The following is a 12778-nucleotide window of genomic DNA, read 5'->3' on the forward strand; positions in this document are numbered from 1 at the left end:
AAAAAAGAGTATAATTAGTGTGGTAAATTGTAGAGTGGTCATGTTTATACTAAGATGGGTTGATACAATTGTGGGGGTTTTTTTTGTATGTTTTTTTATTTATTTTTTGTTTTTTTGTTATAATTTATTTTTATTTTTTTTATTTTCTATTAAAGATGGGTTACTACAAACAGCATGATCATTCTACATTGTGGTAAAGTTGCTCCATTTGGTTTGGTAAATATTGCAGTCAGAAGGCTTGTATTGTTTTAACAGGGTTCCCACAGTATACCGTCATCTGTCCATTTGTGAAGAACTACGGATAAGAAAGAACTACACGTGCAAAAAAATAAAATTTATTTTCATTGGGTTGAATCAAAAAGTTGCGAAATCATTTATTTCATTTCTGGGAATTGTGTATTTTCCTCTTTATTATTAGAATTGTAGACAACTGTTTGTTTAATATGTATTTCACTATTTTGAAACAGAATTATTCTTTTTGTGGCAGTATGCTTCTGGAAGAATTTCTTCAGGAAAATTGTATTTTGTCAAAAATGTGCACTTTTTCGTCGAGTGTGGGAACCCTGTGTGTGACCATCTGTCGGTTTCAAGGTAGCTGTAAGCACACGTAACTTATGTATTCTCAAGCTGTGCATGCATTTTAAGAGATTGTTAAGTTTGTTTCTAAAGTTGGTTTATATGTTGCAACAAAAGCCTTCTAAGTATCCACAGGTTCGGAATGGAATGGAATATCTGCTTGATGGAAGGATTTTTGACCATGCCAAGGAAGCAGGGGATACGAGACTGGATGGGTCGTCGCTTGAGGTCCTTGACACCACTGAGCGCTTTCTCTTCCCTTGCTGTCTATCCTTCAGCTTGGCTACTGAATAGCAATAGCTGGGCTTATGCATGACAGTTCCTGTCCATTCTCTACTCATTGTCAGTTATCCGTCCCTTATGTTAGAGGCCCAGTAATCATAAATTGAAAGTAAGCTTAGATATTACATTTCTTTACCCAGTTTTGGTTTATCCTTTGTACTGACGAATACACACTCTAGTACTCTGCATATGGTATAATGCCACTAGTTTGATATAACAACATCGTGGTTTGATTCTTTCCATGTTAGGCCCGTTAGCTATGATTGCTTTGTGTACTTTCTCAACAGACCAAATGTAAGACATATATAAGCTCTGCATATATCTGATCACACTAGACTACATATTTTTTAGCTGTAATCATCATACCTCAATTGGTGTGAAATATGTGGAGAGGAGGGTGCATGTTTAGATTTTTTTATGTAGACAAATCTAAAAAAATTAAAGAAAGCAGTGTTGATTAACTACTACAGTATTTTTATGTCCTTTATATTAAAAAAAAAATGGGTGTTAAATAGATTGTTTTTCGGAATACACATCCTTTCTGCTGCTTACTTCAGATAGTGCAGGTTTTATGGCACCTTTCCTTCAGCTAGTTGTATCAAAATTTTGCTTGATGTGATTAGTGTGCATTTAACATCGGCACATTTGCAAGGCTAACACCCAAGTCAGACTGAAGATGGCTTCATCACTAATGGTCACGGTTATAAATAATATTTGTACTAATACTGGATTATGATTGTACTAAGACTGAGTTTGCCTTTCACAACCATTCATCACTAAAAATAAAAATTGTTTTATTTGCTGGCTTAGCTTACCCTTAGAAAGACATCTACTAATGTTACACAAATCGTTAACACGGCCTGAAAGCAAAACAACAAAAAAACAAATGCTGTACAGCTAGCTTGCATCGTCTTTGATCTTCCCCCACTATTTTCGCCACTGTCTATACTCACTCTCAGCCTATAGACCCTGAAGGCCGTATCCCTTGCAGGGCCCTGTCGCGGCAGGGCTTCCTTGAATATGGTCAAACACCCTACCAGCCAGTGACTCTCCGACATTGTGTTATAGAGACTGTTAGCGTCAAAGACCCGCCAGATGTCTTGGACAGGCAGAAATGCCTCGATGCTCTTGCCGCTCTTCGACATGCAAAATGGTTCCAGGTTCGGACTTCCTTTTCTTCTATTACTTTGCAGCCTTATGGTGGGGTCTGTCCATCCCACGATGCAGAGCCCTGTAGAGAAAAAACATTTTATTGTTTTAAAAACTGCGTGTCGACGTTGTTAATATGTGCTTGCTAGTGTTGTTGGTTGTGTGTTCTCTGGCACGATGGGCCAAAATCAACCTGGTGTGTTTTATGTTCGGTATGTCATACACTTTGTCGTGTAAATTTTAATAATGGATAGTTGCTATTGATTGACTTGAATTTCCCAGCTATTTAGCTGCGTGTTCAGTAGATTGGATATGTATGCCCTTTAATAAATAAATAACCATTTCACTGCCTGTACATCTTGTTAGCAGTGCTCGAACTTATTGCGCTGGTCTACAGCAATATTAAACCAGTAATTTTTGCAAATAAAGAAGCAACTTGAAAATCAAAAACTATTCCCTCAATGAACAGCAATATTTTTATTCAGTGGCAAAAAACCAGCTATTGGTAACCGTAAAGCATCTGGCTACAGATTTTAGAAGTTATCTTAGTGCTATAACATCATTAAAATATTGTAGACTGACTTCACTGTGACACACACCATAATGTCATAGCCTACGATGGTTTTACGATATTGTAGCGCCAAGGAGATTAAAAAATCTCTAGCCTTTTGTCTTAATTCACAAAACTCTTAGGTAACATTAATTACATCATCTTTGTAAGTCAGCATTGCAACATCACAAAATTGTGAGAGTTAAGTTAATTGGCCTCTGTCATCGGAGGTGTCATTACATTTGAACCCTGTTATCACATACTTTTACTTCATTGTTTTCAACTTGAAATGAACAACATCTCGTTTCACATTCTAAATGTTGTTTTTTTTGCTGTAGAAGCACCACACGTAATGCCTTGTACAACAAGGACATTTTAACAAATGGTGTACTAGTATGCCCTTGTAAATCGAAGTAATATAAAATGTCTTGATATAAATTACGTTAGCTGCGTTATTCCAACCATACGGACAAGTGATAATTACGGGAATGTAAAACACACCCACATCTCACTGTCCCAGAGTTGGTTTGTCATAATCGCAAGAGGCACTGATGGATGAAATTTAATTTTGACTAGCAAAAACCAGTAAACATTTGAGTGATAATCCCACCCCAACCCCTTGGTGAGGAGATTCTTTCTTTTTCACCAAGCACTCTACAACATGAAATACTTGAGGGATCGGTAGAGAAATCTTGATATTGGTATGAGATGCTTGACTGCTAGATGTATAGCTTTGAAAAAGAAAACTAACGAGGAAAGCCTATTTATATTTATCACTGAATGGCTTGATCTGTATTTGAATGTTTTTAAAGTTTCTTGCTTTTGTTTAAATCCATCATTGCTTTGGCTTTGATTATCGTACTTGTCAGAGAACATGTGGTCCCACTTTTAAGTTTGTTTTGTCAAATCTGGTTTGGCTCACTGGGATGGAGAATAGTTTTTCTTCTTTCTTCATACAAAACATTTTCCGACCATTGACCATTCTGAGAAATGACTATCATCATGACTCCCTCTGTTGCATATTTTGCAGTATGCGTTAATGAGGGCTGACCAAATGGGTGCAGAATTGAACGTTTTAATGCAGTGCTTAATGATAAATGGGATGATTAAAAAAACCAAATTGTAATATATTAAAAATAAAAGAAAGATTCACAGCAAGTTTGTACCTGTAAAGTTTGCAAGCCAAGTTATTCCTTAAAATTAGCAAGTTTTTAAGGAGTAAAATTAAAAAAAAATATGCCCCATGCTTTATAAAACTTTTAGAGGCTATGTCAAGACTTAACTTGATTCTTAGACATTGAAGGCATGGCAACAGCATACAAATTGCATGTATGTGATGTCATTAACGATTTGTGCTTATAAGACTCCCGAGGTTTTATTATAAGCGCAGGTCTAGATGATTTCTTGTCATTATGCATCGTTCTGTCTGGCCCATCTGCTGCCCGAGTTAACATGTATGGTAAAATATGCAACGTCATCTGCCCAACACGATCAAACACATACATTACAGACATGAGGCTGGAAAGTGTGAAAAAGAAGAGTTACTGCCAAGTGTCCTTCATTTGTCTCCCTTTGTCACATGCTTGGTCTGAAGCTTGCATTTGGGGCTTTGTTTATGATTTTTTAAAATGACAGCATTGGAGACAACTTGTTTGCCAAGTTAATCATTTTTATTTGGCAGTTTATTCATATTTGTAGTTACTAATCAGTAATTACTTTTATGTTTTTTAAATTAACTTTTCCTAAAAAAAAAAAAAAAAAGGGAGCATTTCATTGAAAATTATCACTTTCATTTGGTAGTATTGAAAAAATGACTACAAAACAAAAAACCTACACAAGAGATAAAGGAATCTTGTTGCTTAAAACATAAATGCAATTGCCATTGAATGGAGGAAAAAAACAACAACAAATTATGCCATAATATGGCTTTTCACATAATGCACTAATCCGTAATCATTTCTCCCAGACCTATGTGACAAGCTTAAGAATCCTATTCAAAACCAGATTGGCGGGGGTCCTTTTTAGATTGGGAAATACCAACATTGTACACCCATCAGCTGTGAAGTGTAACTGTGACATTTGATTGAGGCAAATGATCGATTCGTCAAAAATGTGTAATTTACGTCCTTTCATCTTTGTGAATTATAATTTAAGAATCTGGTAATTAAGTGTTAGTGACGACTGACCCTAGTTTTGAAACCGAGTGTTTGCTTACTGTCATTATCCAGATTCTTTGATTATAATACTAATAACTATGTAGCCCTCCATGTCTTACCATTGTTCTGTGCATCATGTTTAGGCTAGAGCCAACGGTCTTCCGTCGTGCGTGATCGTCATAAGGATCCTGAGGGATTTATGTCAGAGAGTTCCGACATGGACGCCTCTTGAAGAATGGGTATGTTAAATGATTGTATTGTAATTTCAGACTGTTGTATGTACTAAGAAATTTAGATTTGTTGTACAAAATTTCTTGGTGATAATAAATTTTATGCATCGAAACCAAAATAATATAAAAGCAAAAGAAGTCATGTTATTGTTTCTTGCATGGAATATTAGTTCTGCAGATAAATATGTTTTTTTTCCTTTTGCCTCTTTACATAACCTAAATAGCATGCACCATTTTAAACCTTTAAAAGCTGTAAAATTGTTACACCCCTATGCATATTGACAAGATTGTGTTCAGATCATATGTAGTACCAGGCAGGACCATTTCAATGGCACCAGGTTTCAGACTCGAGGCTAAGAGGTCATAGAGTGTACTTTGCGAAGTATTGGAATCCTTTATAGCTGTTGAAGGCAGGGCGTAGGTTTTGCTTGCGGTGAACTCGTATGGAAAACTTACTCGTATGGGGGAAAAGGCAGTGAACTCGTATGGAAATTACAAACTGATATATCCAATACTGTATAGCGAATTGTGCGAAGTTTTTATACAGAGTTCAACAAATCCGCTAGCCCAATGTCTGTGGCTAGTGGTTTTTAAGTTTGGGCTAGTGAGAAACGCAAAACATGCATGCATTGTTTACGGTTTCTGTCGCAGGAAATAAGTCTAATGACATGCATATTTTAATTATAGGTGACTGCCGTTGACGCACAAACTGTGGTTGACACGCAAATAGTTGACTGATGGGGACATAAATAAGAAGCGTGTATACAAAACAAGTGTCAAAATACACTGTTATTTTTTCCCATACGAGTTTGTTTTCCATACAATTTTTCCATTCATACGAGTTAGTTTCCATACGAGTTCACCGCATCCCGCGTAGTTCAGTAGTAAAGTGCTTGCCTAATACCCATTGGGCTATTTTTCATTCCAGCCAGTGGGATAGTGCTTATGAAAGATTGCTTGGTTTTAATCGAAACCCCCGTCCGCTACAAATTCTGGTTGGCCCGCTGGTGCCAGTGCAGGCGGGTCCCCTCTCCTACCCCACCCAAACACTTTTTCTGTCCTGGACGGCTTTTTCTGAATGTGCTCATAAAACCCCATAACCTGACCTGCTAATCGAAAAGAGTAGCCTATGGCAGTGGGGTTCCTCTCTTTTGCATATAGCCTATGTTCAAATATGTCGAATGCATTGTTAAATAAATAATATTTTCCTCCTTCTGCTGTTAATGATGTGCAGAATACCTACTTTATTTTATTTTAAAAAAAATTATTTCATGGTTTTTTTTTTTTTCAGGCCATGGAACTGTTGGCTGAAAAGTGTGTGAGTAGTGGGGGTGGCCTTGGCCCAGGAGATTCCCTGAGGCGAACATTTGAATGTATTGCATCTGGAATTTTACTGCCAGGTAGGGTTTGACACTTTTCGTGTCATGGTAAAAATAAAAACTTGATTTTCAAAAAAAAAAAAAAAAAAATGAAGGAAATTAAAAGAAATATCTTTTGATGGTCACAGTAACATTTTCTTCATTTGTTAACAATTGTTACACATTAATTTGTAGGGCATAGCCAAGTGAAATTGTTTCAACTATATATTTCTGCTGTTCTTTGATGTAAAGTTCACTAACATCTCCTTCCTTCTTTTTAAAGACTACAAATATTTCTGTTGCTTTTTGGTCAGTATAATTTTTTCCCGTGGGTACTGAGAATGTTTCAGATATTGTCATTTTTTAAATCTTGATTAGCGACATTTCTAGTCAGTTGAAAATTGATTAGCAATTACTGTTTAATGTTTTTAACTTGTGTAGCGATCTCTGAAACTTGCACAGTGAATTGTGACGTGATACTGAACAAAACATTCCCTATGTTTTGTTTGAAGTTGCATGCCTGATGATTCTGTGTGACCATTTTAGGCGGACCTGGCCTGTACGACCCCTGCGAGAAGGAGCCGACTGATGCAGCTGCTTCGTTAACCAATCAACAGAGAGAGGAAATCACAGCATCGGCACAGGTACAATTGGGAGTCGCGAATCATAGACTTTTTAAATGCATAATTGTTTCCAGTTTGTTGGATGAAATGCATAATGCAGGGATAGAAATATTCTGGGGCGCTGGATATAGCTGAGTTGGTAGTGTTGTTTGGTTGTACGATCGAACCCATCAGTGAAATCTTTCTCTGATGATCTTTTTTTTTCAGGTCCCAGCCAGTGTCCCATGACATATCAAAGGCTGTGGTATGTGCTGTCTGGGAAGTGCATTTAAAAGATCTCTTTGCTACTTACTAATGGAAACATGTAGCGGGTTATTTCAGGGCTAAGATCGATGAGTCACTTTTCGAACCTTTGTTTTGGCTTCCAACTAATCTTTTTTGATGTGATATATTTGACAAAAGGTACTTTTTATTTCTTTCATCGTTTAAAACTTAAAATTAATATTTAGTCCGGAATTTTGAAAAAAATAAATAATACAAACCTGTAAACAGCATTGCCTGCTTGTCATAAAAATTTGACAGGCGTCAATGTTAGTAGACAAGTTTTTATTTTAATGTGGCAAAACATTGGAATTATATAGCTAATTGTGAATTAAATGACGTCAGTATTCCAATGATGTCACTTTGCATTTCCTTATAATAACAATAAAGTAGGTACATGCTAAATTGTTATTGAAAATGTTTTTGTTTGAACATTACTAATGCATCTTAATGTGTTTGATGAAAATCTTGTGATTAATTTTTTTTTACTTTTTACGAAATATGGATTTCAAGTGAAATTACTATGAGATATGCTATATTTATTATGTACAAAGCCAAAACAAGGGTGTGAAAAGTGACTGTCGTCGACCACTAGATTACATTAATTAATCATGGTATATTGGATGTCAAGCAAATTATAATTATGACACTTCTTCAGAGGAAAACTGCTACATTTTTTCATTAGAAACGAGGTCTTTTTTATGCAGTTTCCTACAAACATGGTAGCAAATACCGTGGCCTTTGATACACCAGTCAGAGAATGGGTCCACTGAGAGATTTCTACCCTGCAAGCCTGGTGATGTGTTAAATAAAACAAACCTTAGAAATATTTGGTGATAAACGTTACGTTACATGCCACCTTCAATAAATAATGTTTTAGTCTTGGGTATACGATGTGCTAAATTTATTCCACTTTTCTCCGAGGCATGTTGAGGGGGTTGAATGGTCACTGTCGCTCAATAGTCTGGCATTAGTGCCTGTTGTTAGATAAATGGTACTGTAGGAGTCTTAACTACATAAACTAGTCAAACTACACGTGCTAAGCCTCCTGAACCTGCTACAGACTTCATCATCTTGTTTCCGTCGGTTGGTCCATTGGACTATTTCTCGTCCCAGCCAGTGCACCACGACTGGTATATCAAAGGCCGTGGTATGTGATATCCTGTCTGGGATATTGCATATAAAAGATCCCTTGCTACAAATGGAAAAATGTAGTGGGTTTCCTCTTAGACAATATGTCAAAAATGTTTTGACATCCAATAGCCAATGATTAATAAATCAATGTGCTCTAGTAGTGTTGTTAAACAAAACAAAGTTTTTTCATATTCGTGTCATAAAATTACCTATAGTATATACACACATTAAATAATTAATGTTATATGTAATCTCCTGTTTACTTTTCTTGATAATGATAGTGACTATACGACTGTTTTTCAGCATGCCCTGAGGCTAATAGCATTCCGTCAGATACACAAAGTGCTTGGCATGGACCCCCTTCCTCCACCTCGATTCCAGAGACAGCGGTTCAATCCCCGTAAGAGGAGGAGGACGACGAGTGCTGGAGGAGATGCGGATGGAGATGGTTTGTATTATTTTCCTATTGGTGTGAACGTGTCAGTTGCAAATAATGTAAACGGCAGAGCAGGGAATATTTTGTTCAGTATCGCATCACAATTCGCAACGGTCTCCGGGATGTAGCTCAGTAGTACAGCGCTCACCTGATGCGAAATCGATCTAGGGTCGATTCCCGTCGGTGGATCTATTGGGCTATCGTTCAAGCCAGTGCTCCACAGCTACTGTAACAAAGGCTGTGGTATGTACTATACTGTCTATGGGATGGTGCATATAAAAGATCCCTTGCTGCTAATCGAAAAGAGTAGCCCATGAAGTGGTGACAGCAGATTTTGTCTCTCAATATCTGTGTGTGGTCCTTAACCATATGTCCTATGCCATATAACCGTAAATAAAATGTGTTGAATGCGTCATGAAATAAAACATTTCCTTCCTTCCAATTCGCAACGAAAGTTTTCAGAGATCGCTACACAATTTTAAAACTTTAAACTAGTTGCTAATCAATTTTTTAATTGACTAGAAATATCACTAATCAACATTTTGAAAACTAAATTTTCTCTGCAGAGGGCAGGACTTAGTTCATTGGTAACACCTGCGTGATGTGTGATTGGTCTAGGAGCGATTCTGTCAAGTGGGCTAAATTCTTTTTTATTCCAGCCAGTTCTTCATAACCAGTGTTTCAATCTCTGTTGTGTCCTGTCCTGTCCTGTGAAAATGCATTTTAAATATTCTTGGAGTGGGATTTAGCTCAAGTTTGTTGAGTCCTTGCTTGAGGTGCTTGCGTCGCAGGATCGAACCACCTCTGTGGATCCATTCAGCTGGCTGTTTTTTTTCTCGTTCCAACCAGTGCACCACAACTGGACAAAAGCCCTGGTATGTGCTTTCCTGTCTGGGAAAGTGCATAATGAAGATCCCTTGCTTCATTAGTAAAATTGTGGCAGGTTTTTCTCTGATGACTACCAAATATTTGACATCCAGTAGCCGATGATTAATTAATCAGTGTGCTCCAGTGGTGTCGTTAAACAAAACAAACTGTTTTCTTTCATTTTTAAATATTCTTTGTTACAGATGGAAAAATATGGGTTTCTCTGAAGACATAGTTGTCAAATGTTTGATATCCAATTGGTGTTTACCCTGGCTTGTTTTAGCATAGTGCAGCATTATACCACAATAGTTCGCCATCTTGCCTTAATTGCCACAATGCTGCCCTGAGATTAAACAAGCCTTCAATAATTAATTATAAAATTGCTTTTATAAAACACTCCAAAAATGTATTATTTCTTAATAAAAAAAATGTACCTGTTATATATTTTGCCATTCATTTATTTAAGCAAGCACCTTAATTGCATTAATTTTTATTTGGATTATTTATTTATTTTTGTAGTTAATGAAAATAAAAGGTGCCCATGCTGTGCCAAATTTATACGGAAAACTACCAATAGCCTAGTTTCAACTCGTGAAAATTTAATTGATCTACAAACCTTTAAAACATATTTGTATACTGTTATAACAGAGAGAAGCTAAAGTTTAAACGGAAATACCGTCAAAAATTAACTAGATTATTTGTCTCGATAACCATTACTTCTCAGACGATTGTGCGTTTTTAGAGTTATGAAAAATCCATTTTGGGATATTGCAAAAATTTGGATGACCAAAACCACTTTAGGTATACGGAAATTAATGTTCTAAATAAATAGGGTTTTAAGTACTTCTAGTTTAAATGATCAAAAAGAACTTTAATAGAAGAAAATGTTGTAGTGTTTAAAAACTAGGGTCTGTCACCTTTTAAACAGACTAATTTTTTTAATTAATTAATTTTTTTAAATTGTTTTTGAACAGTTGCTGGTGAGAAGAAGGACAAGAAAGATGAAGGTGAAGCTGGGATGGACACTGGAGACAACTGAAGTGGATTGTCGGTGTTCTTCGTGTTCTTCTATCTAGTTTGTGTACACAGGGAACATTGTGTGTGGACACCTGTTCAGTGTCTAGACGGACTTCTTCAACAGCCTGATGTAACACACAACTTGGAGTTCATGTAACACTTCATATACAAAAAAAATCCATTACTTTGAAAGAAAAAAAAAACCTTTTAGTTCACGTTTTACACCGATTACTGAATATTGTGTAAATTGTTCTTTGTTCGAAAGAGAAAAAAGAAATAATGTGAGGATTCAATCCAAGAGGAAAGCTGGATTTTATAGTTGTTGCGTTAGTGCGCACAAGTGTCACTTCATTTCTGTTTTGGTTCACCATTGTACGTTGTTTCATTTCTAGTCTTTTATAGAGAAGGTAAATGTTCTCTGAAGTGAAACTGTGATTTTCATTTCCTAGTATTTGATATTGTGCAAAGTTGTCTGAGAGGACCAGCATTATAATCAAAGGGTGTTCACTAATAAAAAGTCTAGTTCTTTATACTAGTATGTCAAAAAAATTTCTTGGAAAAATAGACAGGACTGGGTTTTTTTTAATTTTTTTATTATTATTATTTTTATGTCTCTTAATAGCAAGTATTAACATTCGATTGGAAGTATTCTTTGATTCTGAACTTGGTATGATCAAAACTAGGGGAAAAGAAAGACTGAACATTAGTTAAGGCTGCAGAAATTCTGTGTTCAGTTACTTTTTTTCTTGTTTTTTATGGAGGGGGTATATATAGCTTGTATGTACGAGTGTGATGTTTGTGTAAAGACTATTTTTAAAGGTACAAGTTAGATTTAAGTAACAATGGCATGTTAGTTTGTAAGGGATTGTTTGAGTCATCATCCATTGTAGTTAACCACAATGAATCTTTTAGTTGATGTAAAGTGTGTTTTTCTTGGAGACATTCGCACCTCATTGATCAAACCAGTTATGGAAACAGCTTTTTGGTTTGTATGGATTGGATATTGGTCTTCTGTCACTGCTTACATGGTCCTAGTTTTTAAAGACTTCTTTTGGGTAATGCTTGGCAAAATAAACTTTGGAATGTATTTAAAAAGCCAAAAGTGCAGTTTGAAAATCAAATCCTTTCAAGGATGGCTTTTTTAATATGGAAGATCTTTGAAACAGCTCACCCCCATGCCCATAAACAATGACATTGGTACAAGCTAGAAATGTACTAACTGAAAAAGAGGCCTTATGGTTTGAAACCATTCGAAGCTACCAGGGATAGGTTTGTTCAGTGTTGAAAACTGTCCAGCAGATTTGACTGTTAACTGTCTGGCAGTCTGCACATGATAGAAATAAAAACAATAGAATTTTTCTGAAATTGTAGATTTTTAGGCTGACCTAATAAAAAAAATCCCTATTCTTGATCTTTGATGAAAAGCTCATAGGATGGTCATACTTTTCATAAAAAAAAAAAAGCCTCTGACATTTATCAGATTTTGTTTGTCTGGTTGCATTTTCACCTCTGCAAGCATATGAATCGTCATGGTTTTGCTATTGTAGTGACTGCAGTTGAAAAGGAACTTGGAACAATAATGGTTGTTAGTTCATGCTTGAAACCAATGCTGCACAGAATTACTAACTTTAATTAATGTTTGTGGGAAAATTAGAAAATAATTGAGAAGCTATTCTTAATGGTTTTGTTTTAATCTTTTTTCTCTTTTTTTTTTCCAGTTAGGTAGTTATAAAAACGTTTTTTGTATTTTTCAAGTGACTGTCTTTCATATATTTGCCAACAGCCATTTTCCTCAATGCACAAATGAGAGTAAATTTCTAGTTCTGAGCATCAAGAGCGACGCGTACTGGTTGGAGTACTGGTTGGAATTTGTCGGAGTTTTGACAATCCATTGAGGTTTCTGTCAGTTGTGTCACCATTGTGTTGCTTTTTATATTAGAAATATATGCATCTAAATGAGAAATATTTTCATTTGTTGGTTGTAACTTCACTTTTACGAGAATATCTCGTTCCAGCCGGTGCACCATGACTGGTATATCGAGGCTGTGGTATGTGTTGCCCTGTCAACAATGGTTAGTGTCTTTAAACCAGCTATACACTGGGGTACTTACTAGCGTTTCGGGCGGGACTGCTGGTGCT

At 36.1% G+C, this 12778-nt stretch overlaps 1 protein-coding gene across 2 annotated transcripts in view; it reads left to right on the forward strand.

The window, feature by feature from the left end:
* Positions 1-12604, forward strand: part of LOC121381007 (zinc finger RNA-binding protein-like) — a 42578-nt gene extending 29974 nt beyond the window's left edge. The window contains exons 18-23 of one of the 2 annotated variants that reach the window (XM_041510083.1): positions 1927-2018; positions 4857-4952; positions 6235-6343; positions 6848-6945; positions 8623-8767; positions 10597-12604. In XM_041510083.1, the coding sequence (XP_041366017.1) occupies positions 1927-2018; positions 4857-4952; positions 6235-6343; positions 6848-6945; positions 8623-8767; positions 10597-10661 (605 nt within the window). In that variant the 3' untranslated portion in view covers positions 10662-12604. Of the gene's footprint in view, positions 1-1926; positions 2019-4856; positions 4953-6234; positions 6344-6847; positions 6946-8622; positions 8768-10596 lie in introns of those variants that run through there. The other variant, XR_005959031.1, reaches the window with a different exon arrangement.
* Positions 12605-12778: the final 174 nt, after the last annotated feature.

Source organism: Gigantopelta aegis, chromosome 2, assembly GCF_016097555.1.
Source record: "Gigantopelta aegis isolate Gae_Host chromosome 2, Gae_host_genome, whole genome shotgun sequence".
In the NCBI taxonomy this organism is placed as follows: Eukaryota; Metazoa; Mollusca; class Gastropoda; order Neomphalida; family Peltospiridae; genus Gigantopelta; species Gigantopelta aegis.